We start from the raw sequence: 17,845 nt of genomic DNA on the forward strand, positions 1-17,845 counted from the left end.
TCCCCGACAGAGGGTCGCTGGGACAACCATGAGCTCACAGCACTGGTACTTGGGGAGGGGAAGGAGGCCTGGCTGCTGGGAAGTGAGGGTTGGAAAGCTGTAGCTTTGTGTGGTTAACACTCACGGCAGCTGCTTTTTTGTTAGTTCTGTCCACGCAAACGTGTGCTGGACAGTCATAAGCGAAATCCCAGATGTCTGAAGAAAAGCCTTTTCAAAATTTGTAATGGCCTTGGCCAAAACGTGCTCTAAGCTAAAATGTGCTGTCCTAAGCTTAAGAGCTTGATGCGGTACTCTTTCATGGGTCAGAGTCAAGGAAACAAGTGTTTGGAAGACTCAAGAGAGACTTCATGAGATTTAGAGATAAATATTACTTTTCACAAAAGGAAGAAGAATTGGGAAACCAAACCAAACCTCTTTCTTCTCCAGAAAAATAAAACCAAAATCCACATCCATCAGCTTTTCTTCCTCAACCAGATTTGGTAAATTCACACCCAGTACCCAGGAGAGGATGTGAGCCCTTCCCAGACAAATGGAACTTGAAACGTTCTTCTCCAGTTCTCGCTTTTATGCTCTCCCTCATGAGATAAGCTGTCAAAAATTATTTCAAGGGAAAATATTTCTATTTTCTGCATTCTTTTACAGATCCAATTCAATATTCTGAGAGGACACAGTGACACTGTGAGCTCCTGTCACTTCTGCTTTGGAGACACAAAAATACTGTCATGCTCTTATGATAAAACAGTGAAGCTCTGGGTATGTTATGAACGCAATAACAAATTAAAAAAAGATGAAATCAAACAAGGAATGTTATACAGGCACGAAGATTTACTGAATCATCAAGGAGCTGTCTGAAGATACTTACGTTTAAAAATAGCAGCTGTAAATGTGTTTGCAGTCACAGAAAAATACTAAACCTCCTATCTTACACTTTGAACACAGTCTTTAACTTTAAAAGGTGACTTTTGTAAGCATATGTGGCATACACTGAACTGGACCTCTGGTTTATTAATATCTGAAAACTGTAAGTTGATATGCAAAGCTTACCCTTTTTCTCCTTAAAGTTCCTTTTTCTGACTTGTTAAGTGTGTGGCTGTTTGTGGAGAAGTAGACTTCAGAGTTCACACAGTTGTTATCAGCATGGCCGTAGCGTTTTCATACTTGTTGCTTGCTTTTTATTTAAATCTTAATTTACACTCTTTATTTTCTTGTTCCTCCAAGTTTTGTGTAGTTAGCTGGGGTTTTCCCAGCCACCCTGGGCAGGGCAACAGTGAGATATGAACCCGGGAAGTCTCCAAGGTCTGGGTGATAGAGTATAAATTTAGCCTAAAAGCAGGCTCGGAGACATTGTTACGTGAGCCCTTGAATTCTCTGCAAGGAAAGGACAATGTAGCCATGCTAAATAGATTGCAGGCATTGAATCTGGTGTATATTAAACAGTCATGACTTGATTCAATATTTGGTAATGAGGTATAGGAGTACTTTAATATGATATGAATACAGATGAACTAATTTTATAAAGCATCGGAAGTGTTGACTTCTTACCAGTGCCATTCTAGATTTCTGCCATAATCTAAACCTTTTTTCAGACATACTGAAAAAGCCCAAGAACTCCAAAAGTGTAGAAAGTCCAGGCAATTTATCCAGCTCATGATGTTATCCGAGGGCTGTGGATGGCCCAGTCTAAGAAATTTCGTCTCTTAATGATCAGCTCCAAAGTAAATACATACGTTGCGGCCTTAAGCAAATATTGTAGATAGGAGAAATAAAAATAAGTATCTCAGTATGCTAGTCATGACATTTATGGTTTAATAACTGTCATGTTGACAGCTCCAAACTGTCCTTCTTTGTCTGAACTCAGAACTGGAACTTGTATTTTTTTCTGTGTTTAGCGAAATGGTGTTCAGCTTTCTTACATGTAAGTGAACTGAAATTGAGACCCAAAAAGAAGAAGATAATCCTTTTTTTTTTTTTTTTTAAAGCGTGGTAGGTCCATGAACTTTTTGCTGGGAAGGCTGTAATGTGCCACTTGCCTGAAGCGTGGAAGGGCTAATCTGTCTAGGAAATCTGATTTCTATATTTTTGTCAAAGAAAGGCTTGCTCGATGCTTCTTGAGCAATACTTATTTTTCAGAATCTGTGTGAAAGTATCTGCCTGAGTATTGGGAATTTTCTGACAGCAATATGTAGGCAGGATTGTGTTCATTTATTTTGGTCAGATTAATTTTGTCTGGACAAGCCTAACTTCCTCTTCTGCAGGAACAGCTGAAACAATTAGAATTCAGGCGAATATGGAGGACTTGGTCACAGGGCGCTAGGCCAGTCCTGACAATTTCACTGTAGGGTTTTCTTCCTTTGAAAGAGTAGATACCAAATGATTGAGTGCACTGAGAAAGCATGTGAAATTCCTCTTGAGAGCTGACAGTATGTCACTGACAGTCCACACATCTTTTGGAAAACAAAGATTATTAGGGCTCACAGCAGACAAAGACTAGGTGAGTCTGGAAGGGTACTTGTGACTGCAAGGCTTTTTGACTTGGAAAAATAGAACAAGAACATACAGTAACTTTGATCTTTTCCTTTGTTTTTTTTCCACCCCCTTCAGTCTTAGAGACATTCCTAATGATTCCAGTTGTTTGTCATCAGGTCTGTAGAGCATTGACACACATTCAGAAAATAGGTAGAAAAAAATGCAAAATAAATAGACTTTTACTCCGGTTTTGCCTGTTATGAAGAGGTGCCAAGTGAGTGGGATAGCTCCTTCAAGTGAGAGTCCTTGTGAGGAAGCAGCTCTAAATCTGAGATTTGATGGTTAAAAAGAGACTAGTGGTCAGAGGTGCAAGATTTTATTCTCATATTGAAGACAAATGAAAAATCATATGCACATTGAAGGGTGCCTGCTTCCTGGTTTTGAAACCTCTTGGTACTTACACAGACAAAAATCTAATTTAGTTAATTGGATTAATCATGGAAATGGAAGATTATTTGCCTAGATGAAGGTATGATAACTGATCCTGTGATACTTTGATCTGTGAGTTGCTCTGAATGGCAGCTGTTCTTCTATGATGGGATGTATGTGTTTGGTAGTTTTGTTTGGGTTTGTTTTGGTTTGATGTTTACAGTAAGGCACCATGATCCATTTGTAAGACTTGATTCATAATTTTAGTTCTATTACTAAAGAACTTCAAAGCTTTCCTCATGGCTTAGGACTGCACTATGTGTTGAGCATTATACATGTATGACAAGAAGATAGTCCCTTCCTGAAATCACTTAAAACACTCTGTGTAACAGACTAAGTAGGTAGAAGATGATGGAAGATGATAATGGATTCATAATGGGGACGTTTAGGTTGGATAGTAGTAACAATTCCTTCACTTTCAGGCACTGGAACAGGCTGCCCAAGGAAGTGGTGGAGTTACCATCCCTAGAGGTTTTTAAAAGACATGTAGGTGTGCCAATTAGGGACATGGGTTAGTGGTGGACTTGTCAGTGCTGGGTTAATGGTTGGACTTGATGATCTTAATTTATGATCTAAATTTATGAAGAATCACTTGCCAGGATTTAGGTATGGACGTGGATGTGAGAGTCTAAGGAGATCTATTTTCAAGAAATTTCTGGTGGAAACTAATGTGCTAGGCAGGAGATAAATAGAAGACTGCTAGATGAAGAATGCTCTTTCAGTCAGTCTTGAAAAGAAGGAATAGAGAGACTGAGATCGTAAGAGTAACTAAAGTAAGACTAACTTTACTGGTTTCAAGAGTTCTGTTTTCTCTTACTTTGTCATGCTTTGTGTTTTTTTAACAATTTAGCAAAGCACTTCCTAATTAAAGTAATTTGGATTTTTTCAAGGATGTTGATAAAGGTGTTCCTATTCACGTTTTTGAAGAACAGCACACTGCCCCAATTTCTGAGTGCAGCTTGACTCCTGATGACAGAAGGTGACCATTTTCTGTCTTAATTTATTAAAAAGACCAAAACCCACCTGGTTTCATGATGTCAAGGTTCAATTTCAGTGCATACCGGAACATTTAATATAAAATTTAGAACAAGTCATTTACTTTTTCAATCCTTCCTATGATTTTTTAACTTGTATTACATCGAAGTCAAACTTATTTTGCTGTATTTGGTGCTCCATAAGTCATTCTGTTAAAATTTTACCTTACATCTCCCTCCCTCTATGTACTCCCCCTACTTCTCTCCATCTTTGCACTGTCATTTATGCTGTCCATACTCTGTTTACTGCCAGATTCCTTTATCCAAATAAACTACCGTAAATTTCACCTTGTTCTCACCTACAATTTGTACAGGAGCTCTTAAATCTTTTCCATTTTCCTTATGATGTCTGCTGAATTAAACAAAAATCTTTTTGTTGTCTGAAATGCATGTTTGAATAGTCTGATAGGCATAGATAGGATAGATTATGGCCTTTTTTAGTGTAAAGGACTTGTCTAATTCTGATTCAGAGTTATACAGGGTATAAGTTTATTTTTGCCATAATTCTGAAAGTATATAAATATATATCACTGGTGTAAAAGGACAACATCGAATTAGCCAAGGTTGAGGGGTTCATCTGTCAGTGAAATTTACACCTCCATAAAAATTTTCTTCTGTCTGTATCATTTATTAATATTCTATAGCCTTTCCATTAAGCCTGTCTTGTCAATTAAAGAAGAAATGCATCTTAATCCAGTGTCAATCTGTGGCCATAATAATTAAAACAACTGCAGCATGTATTAACGTGTGGTTAAGTAGGTCATGCGGTGCCTCCAGGGGTTCTGTTTCTGGCATATTTTATCATTAAGTCATAGTTTAAATCAATTTTTATTAGATTTAGAGTTGACCAATTAGTTTTGGTTACTGAATAGTACGCATGCTACTCTGCCTATTGCGATTGCGAAACAGCAAGTAAAATACCATTGCATGCAGCCCTGGAAACCACTGTCCAATAGAAAATGCCACTGATTCATAAGCTTCTTATGATCTTTTGCATTACATGCTTCTGTTTAGGAGTAGAGATTGCGTTGCTTGCAGGAAGTATGGGGAAATATGCAGGAAGTATGGGTTGCAGGAATATATGGAGAAAATAAACATTTTAATAATTGTACTTTTAGTTTTTAGAATGTTAATGCATAAAGCTTCTTGGGCAACATGTATAAAAGTGAGAGTTGATGAACTTTTTAAAAATAAAATTCCATAACAGTACTAAAAACATTTGTCACATCTTGTGGCTTTTAGTATTACTGTAGATATTTTGAAATCTCTAATGAAACTGTGCAAGAGACAAATTTTTGACCTCACAGTTAATGGAAACCTGACAGTTTTAGTAAACTTTATTGACTAGCTTTGTTGTCTAATGTGGCTCTGTGTATGTGCAGAGCAGTGTTTGTGGTAGAGGGTTACCCAGCAACAAAACCACTTTAAATCCCCAGAAACCCTACTGACAAGAACACTTCACACTCATTAAAGAAAAGACATCATAATGGCTTTAAAATTATTCTAATGTTAGAAGTAATTAAATACCTTGTAATGGATGAAATGAAATTGAGATGACTGCTTGCACTGAAAATTACACACATGACATTTTTATTATTAATTTCTACCTCAGCTAAGCTGTGCAATAACTTTTGCTATGGCCTTTAAAAACCTATTTTAAATTAGTGGGTGTGGGGATGTCAAATTATTGTCAGAATTAAAAGTTTTGAGTTATTTTTTAATAGAACATTCTTTTAAGTGAAAAACATTGTTTGCTGTTTTCATTAACATTTTTAGAATGGTAACGTCGTCATATGATAACACTGTCAAGGTTTGGGATATGGAAACAGGAAAAATACTTGTATGTATCCTTTTGAATGCATCTTGCAGAAGGTACAACTGTTAAATTCAGGTTTATTGCTTTGTTATTGATAAAGAAGCAAACATTCTTCATTAGCACAATACAATACAGTTAGTGTAGGTAGGCTTCATTTCTAGTCCTAGTTTTGGTACTGATAATTGCTTGATCTTGGGTAAGTCTCTTGATGAACATGTCTCAGTTATATAAGGATATGATAATAATAACCTGTCTCAGAAGATACATTTAAGATTAAATTAACATTTTGGGATTTGAACAGGGTGGCCTTGTCTATTTTTAAGTTATTGCTAATGCAAAAATAGAAAGATCGGCTATAAAGACATCTATCAGGTTTTACCAAAACTAAGTAGTGTCAAAAGCCTTTCTGAAGCTGCTTCTAGATTATATCAAGTCTGCTGTAAGACTCTCTCTAACTCTCAAACATGTTTCTAAAACCTTTTATTTTCTCTTTAGTGGACAGCGGAACATGATGGCATTGTAACTTCATGTAACATTTCTTGTGATGGTAGATATGTGGTATCTAGTTCTGACAGAGAAATTGCCATACATATTTTTGATTCAGTAAGTACAACAGTAGTGGCACATATCCGAGGTAAGACTTAAGACTTTTATGTCTTGTTTATGCAGCTCTTGAATTTTCTTCTTTTATTACAAAATTTTGAGAAAATTAATTATTCAGTTCAGTTCAAGTATCCTTACTTGAGAAAGGCAAAAGAAACTTCCCTGTGTCATAACCGAGTGAGCCACTCTCGTTTCAAAACATAAATTCTACTGAATTGAGCAAGCAGTAGCAGATAAAAAACAGTGCTGGGTGTGCTGGGGAGTCCCCGCTCCACGCAAGACGCACACCGGGTCCCTGGGAGGTTGTCCTTTATACCTCTCGATTTTGGCTTCAGCCAATCCCGTTATCCCTTTTGCCCAGATACTTTGGCTTCAGCCAATCCCGTTATCCCTTTTGCCCAGATATTGACGTAGCTCCTTTCCATTGGTTCTTTTTTGTTGCTGGGATTTCATCATCGAGAAGTTTCGAGAACTTTCTCTCATTAGGCTAACCACTCCCTCAACCTCCATCCTTTATATGGTTATGAGCTTTACATCGTTCTGCAACAAGATACCAGTCGAACCACCCAGCCCCCCTTTCCTTTTCCTTCTCTGAAAGCGTTTATCCTACTTTAATAAAGTATACTTTTCATAATAGTACAATTGACTTTCCCTTCACAAAGAAAAAAGATGTTTCACAAACAACAGTTACAAAGAGTTTCTTAAAGTATAACAAACAACACTACCCCTTAAAACTTTTGATGAACAAACCTCACTTATCACACCTGTAAGATATTAAACCCAGTATTTTTCAGCACAGGCTTATAAAAAGGAGATAATGGGCCAGAATGAGATCAATAGTGATTCTCTTTTGATCAATAATTTTGCTAGTGAGGACTCAGTCCCTGAAGCTTCCACTCAGGACTGCAGGTCAGGGAGTCTGCTATTCCTGCAGAATCAGCTTCAGAATATATGAGCAGTCTTACAAATGTTAAATTAGCACATGGTTAACATGCTCCTGTCAGTCAGAGCCTGATGGTAACATCATCTGGATTTAAAAATAAAAAGTGCAACTAATGAATTGTAATACTGTTATTAGAACTGCCTCTGTTGGGTGACACTATCAGGACATACTTTGTTTACATTACTTTAATGGAGCTATTTGCATTCTCAAAGTATTATCAGCTGAGTAAGTGCTCCATGAGGGTCTGTTGGCATTATCACTGGCATTAGGGGCCACATTTCCAGGCTTGTTTTCAGGGATGAAGCAGAGAGGTTACTACAGGGCAGCATGTGAATTTACGCTAACTTGTGTATGTGAGTGCCTGGGTACAGGTTCGTATTTTGTCCTATTTGCAGTTACTATGAGGCCTGTCTTTCATTGTTAGGTAGGTGAGGTGGTGTCCTGGCCAGTGAAAACAGTAGTTTTGAAATTACAGTGTTTGTGTTTGGAGATCCAGATGTAATTATTCAAAATAACTAATAGTTTCACTTGATGTTTTTTTGTATAGGTCATCACAAAAGTACAATCACAAGATGTTGTTTTGATCCTGATAACCAGAGAGTGACTTCAGTATCATATGATAAGACCATAAAGCTATGGGATATGCTAACACGATCCACCTCAATTACAATTAACAAGTAAGAAACCATATTACAGTTCTTTATCCACGGCATGATTTGCAGCTTTCACAATTATCAGTAAGATTTATTCTAAAATTTATACTAGAGAAAATGAACAATAATGGTTGAACTAAAGAAAGTAATACACAAGCAAATGAAATATATAGAAAGTGTGAATAAAATAGTCCACTCAAGCTTCCTGCTGTAAATAATTGCAAAATTGTATTTTGATGACTATAAGCATTTCTAGTGGGGTGTTTTTTTTTTTTTTTTTTGACCTTCTATATTATTGGTTATATATAGAGGCAGAAGATAGCATATGCAATATGGTACTGCAGTACCCTAAACTTCTTATTCTGATTTCTACTAATAAGGAAAAATGCATAATAATTGAGGAATGAGGAAATAAAATATTACTTAGAGAAACCTTTAAAATATTACAGAGTGAAGAAAAATAATACAGAGGAAAAGGAAAAAATACATCTAGATGTTGGGAATTGGAAATTAATCATGCGTTCTTACAGAATATTTTGTGGTAATTAGGTTTTGCACTGCAAACAGATCACCTTAGCCCTTCATGAAATTCGTGGGCTTCACAGCAACCATCTACTCTGCTGCTCATGAGCTCCAGTGAAGACCTGACAGACTTCAAAACAATCTGCTCCATTGTCTCACCGTGTTAATCACTAAAAGGGTTTTCGTAAGGTGGACTATTTCATCTGCGGCTTAAGCTAGTATGTTTCTGTTCAGATCCACTTCAGACATGGAGTTCAGATTATTCTCTTGTTTTCTTCTACATTTTCATGTATGTCCAAGAGTTCCTGTTATAGCTACTGGAGTAATTTTTTCAGTAGATTAAACCATCCTTATTCATTTAACATATAATTATTATTTCCTATTTTACTAATCATTCTTGTTGATCTCTGAGATCTTTCCAGCTGGCCCACTTTTTCTTGAATTATATGGCCCCATAATGTATTCCCTCTAACTGGAAAAAAATAGAAATGAATCATTACATGCTTCTCTGTGGATGCACCTCTGTTCATACACTCTGGAACGAGATTCACTCTTTGTTTGACAGCATGATGGTGAAAAAGAGTCAGTATATGTTACATACTTTTTTGAAGATGTAGTCTGTTGTTCCCACCCCTTATCTGTGCAGTCTATTGTTTGTATGTTACTATAGAATGTCAGACTTGACAAAATTGAACCCTATATATCAGATTATTTATCACTGGAAGACTTGCACACTGTAGTTATGACAGCATTGTTTCCTATAGAGATTGTTATAACCCTTTTATTTTCTTGAGAATTTCTTCAATTTGTGAAGATAATTCTGAATTTTTTGATTTTAACCTTCTGCCTTGTATAATTGCAGACCCTCTTTGGCTTCATTTCATGTCTGTACTCTTTATCCGATTATCTACATTGTTAAAGGAAGTATGAAATAGGAGAGGATTCAGGACCCCAGTGAACTCTGTACTTTCATTTTCACAATGAACCAATTACAGTTACTCTCTTGAGAACAGAGATTGTTTTTCCAGATCATTTTTCCCTGTATGCTTTTGGAGAAGGTCATGCCCAGTGCCAAGGAGCATTGCTCAGTGTGATCTCCTGAGCCTTCACTTGCCTAACTCTTACATTTCTCACTGAAGTCAGTAAAGACATTATGTCAATTTAGGATATCGTTATCATTTTAAGAAGGAAGTATGCAACAATAGAGTTGTCAAATCAACTGTTAAAAATATCAATGGCTTTAAATAAACTCAACTAATTTAACTTAAAATTCTTAATAACCAGAGAGAGAGAGAGAGAGAGTCTGCCTTTAAACACTGTAATAAAATTGTCTTTGAGGGATTAGGAATTACTTTGGATGGGAAATTCAATCTGGAACATTGTAATGTTTCTTTTAAATTGCAGTGACTACAGCATTGTTTCCTGTAAGAGATGCTCATAATCCTTTCTCCACTGTAGATTTCAGGAAGCACTGGAGTTCCCACCCAGTTCTGGAACATACAGATTTCTTTTCTGATGGGTATTGCTGCTTCCAAAATTAGACTTCAATCTAGAATTGTTTAATCTTTTTCCTGTGAATGTTTGAGTTGAAATTTACATGTAGAAGTAAATGCATGCTATTTACTTAATGAAAGATGGGTGGCTTTTTTTTTTGTTTTGTTTTGGGGTTTTTTTGTAATTTAATAAGATGCTGAATTGCTTGAATTAACAAGAAGTCGCTGAACAATTTCTTGTTAAACTGTGTTCACCACTTAACAGCTGGGCTTCAATCCTGCAAAATGACCTAATCCCATCAGGTTATAAGCAGCTCCAGAGACTTCACATAACCGTTCATATGGTTAAAATTCAGAATATACTTAAGATGCTTTACCGGATGGAGACAGGGTGCAGGATGTTGCAGGAGGTTCTTTGAGAGATTTGTAATGGTCACCAAAGCTCGCTCTTCCTGTGGTTTTCATCTGTGTTTCAGGGGACACAGCAATGCTATCTCAGATTGCTGCTTTACTTCTCATGGTCATCACTTGTGCACAGCATCCTGGGACAGAAGCTTAAAAATATGGGATATAAAGAAAGGAGAATTTCAGTGTCATGAACCTGTTTCCTTGTACGAAGGACATGAAGGTTCTGTTAGTTCCTGCGTTTTTAGCCAAGATGGTGAGTCATCTTACTGTTAGTGCACAATGTATGTTGATGTATAGGACATCTCAGATAAACCATGAATGACCACGTTGTAATCATGTAGGTAATTAGTTCATTATTTCCAATACAACATGTTTGATTATGAGAAAATGATGTCCAGGTGTCCTGGTTTTGGCTGGGATAGAGTTCATTTTCTTCCCAGTAGCTGGTGCAGTGCTATGTTTTGGCTTTCGTCTGAGAATGATGTTGATAACACACTGATGTTCCTCAGTAGTGCTTACCCTAATCAAGGACTTTTCAGTTTCTTATGCTCTGCCAGCGAGGGAGCACAGGCAGGACAGCAGACATGAACTGAGCAGAGAGATGTTCCATACCACAGAGAATCATGCTTAGTATAGAAACTGGGGAACTGGCTGAGGACAAGGCTGCTTAAGAATGGGCTGCGCATGAGTCGGAGGGTTAAAACAGCTTCTCTTCTGGGATGGGTTAATATGAATCTCTGTAGATGTGATCTAATTAGCTGTTTCTTTTACAACTTTGCATCTTCACAATAATCCAGTGAAATGACTCCTGAACTGGTGGCAGCAGGTTAATCTGCAGTCATACGCAAGCAGTGCCTTCTGTGTTAGGCAACTCAAATACATACATCGCAACTCTGTGGGGATAAATGTACCTGTGTCTTGAAGACATGCAGGGAGACCTGTGACTATTGAATCTGAAAGCATACTTTCCACGCTGACTTCTACTTTTTTATTAACAGTTGACTTAACAATTTTGAAGGTATTCTCTATATTTTAACTTTTAAACAAGGTATCTCCTTAATTTTCTAAATCAACAACATTACCATATCTGTCTTTTTCCACTCTTTTGTGTGCTTGCTAAATTTATGTATTAATATTTACAAAATTAAGAACAAGTAGCTGAAAGGAACTTCTACTATATTGTTAAGCCATGACTAATAGCTCATTACTTAGATTTTTTTATAACGTCTGACTCAGTGTTAGAAGGAGCTTCTTTTATTAGTCTGCATGACAAAGCAAAGATAAAACACAGTATTCTGATTTTACATTTCAGCATCCCTTGTCGTGTCTGGTGGATATGACAAAGCTGTAGCTATATGGGATACAGATGCAGGCTATAAAAAGCTAAGCTTAAAGGTACTGAGCTCTCTTATTTGGTCATTAGTTTGATTAGAAGATGTAAAATGTATTGCTATTTTAAAAGTGTTGTGTATTTCATTAGCTGACAAATAGCCTTGCCTGTCCTTTTTAGATGCAGGCACAAATATATCCTGGATTTGTGTGATTTAATTTCCTAGAACAGTACATTCATATACAATTATTTACAAAGATATTGCCTTTGTCAAGTCAGTTGTTAACAAGCTATTAAAATTCTTCTTGTGAACAAGCTCATGTAAGGATTGTGTTGAATGGACTTGTACCTATGTTTTAGGAGAGACTTTCTTCCAGCAAGTAACAAGAGCCTGGATAGTGAATATGTTCATTTTGAAATGCCACACTTATGCATATCTGTATGTTTGCATGCTTGCTTATGTCCACAGAAATTAGTACATTAAAAGGGAAGCATTCAGAAGAAGTGTAAATATCTGTGTTGAGCTTAGTTCAGTCCCTAGGTTACATGGTTTATGTTACTGCTTATAGTGATGGGATGCGGTCCAACATCTTACAGTTTTCAGGATGGACAATTCTGTAAATGAGGTAACCATTCAGTATTTAGCTGTCCTTAGAGCTAGGCCTTCTCTTTTCCATATCCATGGTAATACTAGCCAAAATTTGAGGTGGAAAGTAATACCTGCATAAAATAAATTAAAAAAAAAAAAATCCAACTCTTAACTAGGTTTGCTTTGTACCATCATGACTTTATTTTTCGCAAACATACCATATTGTATTACAATGCCTTTCATTCATTTCTTATTTTAGTGGGAACAATCCACTAATCAGACATGTGGATCAAAGCAAAGGATTCACAGCATTCATAAAGTTATGTGCATGCATTTTGGAAATACTGGTTTCAGAGAAGTCAAGCAATGTCAGAGTTCAGATTTTTGCAACCTTGGGTCTTTCCTGTCTTATGAAAATATGATTTTAATGGACTTTTATTTTTACTTACTGCATGTGCTATTCAATATGTAGTTAAAACACGAACAAATCTACCTGGAAGATCTCAGAAAAGACCACTTTCCTTCTAAACCTTAGGCTTAAAAATAGCTTTCAACTGCTGTCACATTCAAAATAACATCTTCATATAGGAGAGCTCGTAAGCCTGTGCCTTATGCTTGTTGTCTTAAATGTAAGCTTACCTACCCTCTGGAATTGGAACTGTGCTGATTAAACCTTTTGAGCAGTAACAGTACACCAGCATCGGTGCTTTATACCACACAAGTACTGCAAATTTCCCAGTTCACAGCTATCACTGTAACTAACTCAGCTTCCCATAAAAAAGAAGGAATCAGTGTAAATGCTAGTATCTTTGTAACTATGGAGAATTGCAGTTCAGTATCCATGCCTCGGTATAATCATATTCTGGGCTCATAGCTAAATTTAAAAACATGTTTTAAAGATTCTGCTATAAAAAACACACTTTATCTATGCATGTTTGAGTGCTGTGTGCTGGAAAAGTATATGTTCTTTTTACACTGTATTTCTCAGGTGTGGCATTTGTCTATCAAAATGATACCATGCCTTCCTAATCTCTAGGAATTTTATGTGCTAATACCATTCATGTTTGAATAACCTCCCCAGATGGTAAATAATTTATTTTAGCGTTTAACCTGTTTCTACTCTTATGCTGGCTCGCTGCTGTTAACCTCAAATCAGTTGTGCTGCTGTCATGTGAACAAGGATATCTGATACAGCTTCTTGACTTGGCCTACTTTCAGAACTGGTTTTCTTCCCTTAAAACGGGGAGAAGCTGCTGTTTGTTCCCACATCTCCTGCCTCCATTATCACCTGATAAACAGCCTCAAGAGCTTTTAGGTAATGAGTGTTACAAGTCCACTCTCTCTTCACTATTCTTTATTAAACTGTTTAAAACCCAGAAAGGACGTATGCTTAAATGGAGCTTAAACCCGTGGTAGCTGTGTAGCTGTCATTCTTCTGAGTGCTACAACTATGCATCTGCTTACTAGACATGATAACAACCACTGGTTTTCAGGTATTTGTAGGAACATATGAACTTCACAGCAATATTTTTTTCTTGATGAGCCATCAGGCAGTCTAGATAAGAACTTTCTCACTGCATTTCAAAATGGATTTATGGTACAAATAGTTGGTTTTATTATAATAAAAATAATACTTTTTTTTCTATGTGTTATAATTACATTTTGCTTTACTGTAGGGTCATTGGGACTGGGTGACAGATGTTGCTATCAGCAGAAACAAGAAATGGATTCTTTCAGCCTCAAAGGTAATTCCTAATTGCCAATGTGATTTCAAGAACTAACTTATAAAATGGATGTGAAGATTTAATCCCTCGTTTCAGCTTTTTTGGAGTTATTTAACAATGGTCAAGTTGCTCATAGAAGTGCTAAGTTATCAGTATTTCTCTCAAGCAGTTGCAGAAAATCTTGAATTTGGTAAGTACATTTATTTCTGATTATTTTAAAATGTGCGGGCAGTTTCAGATTGCTAAAGATTCCAAAGACATGGTATTTAAATGTGAGAGAGTTTAGCTCTCATTTTGAGAGGGTTCATCTGATGAGATACGATTTCTTCCTTATGGAAATGATGTAAAACTCTCTTTTGGTAATATGCAAAACTATCAAAATAATTACATCTTTTCCTCAGGATTCTACTTTGCGATTGTGGAATGTTGAGAAGATGGATGACGTTCCTTCAGTGACAGACATCAGAAAAGAAAGAGGCTCAAACATTGCTCAGGTTCTATCACTTTGTTTTTTAATTACACCTTGCATTTTGTTCAGAAAGAAAATTTGAATGTTAAAGGAAAGCTGTCAGATTTCCAGGCTAAAAACACAAATCGATTATGTTTGTTCTCTCTGCAAAAATTGTCAAATCCTTTTTTGGGAGTGGGATGTAGTCCTTTCTAAAAATTGATTTGGGTAAGGACACCAATTTTTATACACAGGTGCATTTTTTATTTTAGGAAACACAGCCACATATGTGTACTTTAAAAAAAAAATACATTCCACTTTTCTACATGTGGTGCTTCTACAGTCTAATTGGCTGCTTAGATAGGAGCTTTACTAAACCAAGGCAGGTAATATTCATGTGCTCCTGGACATAAACCAGCTAATAGGAATTCTGAGGAGCATCTTTTTAAAGCTAAGGCTGTATGTATTCTGACTTCTGAAACATGAATTAGATATAGGTGTTAGGAAAGGAGAACATTAACAAGCCTAATACTATTGGAACATGCTTTTTATTACAGTTCCTCCATTGGTTTTGGTAGTGGATTTTCAAGAGCTTGAGTACATTTTCCTCCTTGTCAATAAGCATTCACTGAAAGTGCATGAAAAATCACTTTTTTTTTTTTTTAAATTTCTATAATATTTTTATCAGACTTTCTTGTTCAGTAGCAGGTATTCAAAAGCAGGTAGCAGCTTTTTTAAGCTTTTAAGTAAATTTTATTAATGTGCAAGCAGTGAAAATGTATACATTCCTAAAAGCATCAATTACCAGAAATTTGAGGATATGGTTAAAACTGGTACAGAATTTTTTTTTTTTGTTGCATTTTAGCAATACTTAAAACATACGTAACAATTAAAAAAATGTCTCAAATTTTTTGTAAATAGTTTCACAAGTAGGAAATTGAGTCTGATAGAAGTACCTTAAACTTCATGAGTATGTGTGTAGTCAGTAGAAAAATTTGTTTGTACTGACTATAATGGCTTAATAGTTCATCTAAAATTATTGTAATCTGACAATTTTTTGTTTGTTATTTTTCTTTCCTCGTGTCTCCTTTAGTAAGAGAATGGTCAGGTGAAAGTGTGAACAGAAAAAGCTCCAAACCATCTAATGCTAATCACTGAAACAGGACAGCTAAAAGCTGAATAGCTGTCAAGTCACCCAAAAAGTAAAGTATAGTAGTTTATTAGTTGAAAGAAGTAAAATCAGAGTTCACAAAAAATAGGGGTTTAGTCAGGAAAAAACCTCCAAACTATTCATCCCAGGAATGAATTTTGACCAGCACTATCTGTGTCAAACTGTACAGACCTAGGGCACCTCAAAGTCAAGCTTAGATATAGATGTACATCTGTATAATGAGGTGTACCTTCATGTGTGAAATAATGCATGTCTGTCATAGGTGATTAACTGAAATACCATTCTTCTTAAATTACATTTCCACCAGTGTGAAGAATGTGAAAGACCTTTCTTGTGCCTGCAACGTAGTGACTCTGAAATGATATCCAAGTGTGTCTTCTGTCGTCTGTCTTCTCCACTGAGAAAAATTTTGCCATTGCCACATTCTGTTTCTTGTGATCTTTAAATTAAACTAGGAGTCCTGGGATGTTAATGCATTTAAGTGTAAGTGGAGTGTCTGTACATCTTTATGTAACACACATATAAAGCTAAGACTTTCCTCTAACGTTGCTCTACTGTAGTAGTCTGTATGAAGAATAATAAAATAAATTTTACTAATCCACTAAACAGCTGGGATGTACCAGGTAAAGAATAAAATCCCCAGGAGTAGAAATCTTACTTATAGTGCCTGGTACTAGAGAATAAAATTACTTACTTTGGGGAATTTTAAACAGTTTAAATGAATATACCACTTGAAGGTCAACCTTTGTGAAGAAAAGGTGTTTATGTAAATTATTGACACATTTCCTTACATTCTTTAGATAAACCATTCTTGTTTACTATGGCAAGCAAAGAATTGATGCTGTCAGTGAACGTCAGGAAGAGTTTTGTGGGAAAAAACACAAATAAAACTATGAACTTTTCCTACCTTGTTGTCATACCCCTTACAAAATATTTGTAAAGGAGCTTTTGGGCATTGAGAGTAAGTTGTGGTTCATGTGTCACATGATGCAGCACAAACGAATTGTTTAATAAAGGCTCCCTCCAACAAGGAGTGTGACATTTTTTCCACCCTTTCTTAGGAGTAACCCTGAAAGGACTACATCTATTCAGTATATATGAGAATGCCAAATAATAAAATACTAAGTGTTTCAAAATGTTTGGAAGCTTTATTCCTCAAATAGCCTTTTCAACCTTTCTTTTTAAAAGGAGCTTAAAGTGGGGAAAATAGTTGGAATATGGGGCATGTGATGGTTTGGAATGCAGTTAAGCTGTAGAAACAAATCCATGTAGGTAGATCTTTTTTTCGCCTTGTTTAAATTATGTGAATTGCGTAGCAACAATTACACTTGAATCCAAGGTTAAATGAAAAACGTTTCTAGGGAATAATCTGTTTTGTACAGATATATGGCGTTGAGTAAGTATTAGGTGATAAATTGTAAACTTTTCCAGAAAAGATCCCACAATAAAATATGCATGTTTTATAGCTGAATGAATTTGGCTTTAATGTAGTTAGTAATACTGAACTAATTTCTGTGTCCTAGAAATGATTAGTCCTCAAATAATTAATGTTATATTCAAATTGAAATTGTTCTTTCTTTCCTTACCCATTTCAGCTGGAAAAATCAAAGCTCCATTTTTTTCATCCGAAACAGGGAAAAAACCAGTTGCTTTACAGAGGCTTGGTTCATTTCGCATTAGAAATGTGAATAGGTTGGAAATTTCATTTTGAATGAATCCTTATTCTATTTCCCAAATCGAGAAAAACTAGGAAAAATGAATTCTTACATTCCACTTTTAATAAAACCAGTCAGTTTTATTACTTACTGCTGGTTTCTGCCCATTACCATCACCTATTTGGTGCTTGAGTGCCACACCAGGAAGCTTGTCTTCAGCCCTGAACCACTCTCCCCTGCATCAGCAGGCCCCTTCTTTGCAGCACACGTTTTGCACAGAATGGGATAATTATGGACAATTCACAAGCTGGAGCTTTCTCAGCATTTTTCTGGCTCTTGTACCCTTGTAGTTTGACTGATGCCCTCGGTCCTTGTTCTTCCTTGATGACAAAGCTGTAAGGCTGTTCTAGACTAAGTCAGTGTGGCTGCCTTTCTGGAAGAATAGCACCTGTAATTCCACAGAATCACAGCCTGGTTTGCGTTGAAGGGACCTTAAAGCTC

At 36.2% G+C, this 17,845-nt stretch overlaps 1 protein-coding gene across 1 annotated transcript; it reads left to right on the forward strand.

The window, feature by feature from the left end:
- Nucleotides 1–642: 642 nt before the first annotated feature.
- Nucleotides 643–16,134, forward strand: WDR88 (WD repeat domain 88; the record flags this gene model as incomplete). The annotated part of the gene is made up of 10 exons (XM_010014653.1): nt 643–753; nt 3,846–3,934; nt 5,766–5,829; nt 6,301–6,439; nt 7,899–8,028; nt 10,496–10,680; nt 11,740–11,822; nt 14,023–14,091; nt 14,472–14,564; nt 15,997–16,134. Coding segments are annotated over 10 exons (1,101 nt in total), but the record flags the coding sequence as incomplete, so codon positions are not given.
- Between the last annotated feature and the right edge of the window lie 1,711 nt (nt 16,135–17,845).

The sequence above is a fragment of the Nestor notabilis genome, unplaced genomic scaffold, assembly GCF_000696875.1.
Source record: "Nestor notabilis isolate BGI_N333 unplaced genomic scaffold, ASM69687v1 scaffold7865, whole genome shotgun sequence".
Lineage (NCBI taxonomy): Eukaryota > Metazoa > Chordata > Aves > Psittaciformes > Psittacidae > Nestor > Nestor notabilis.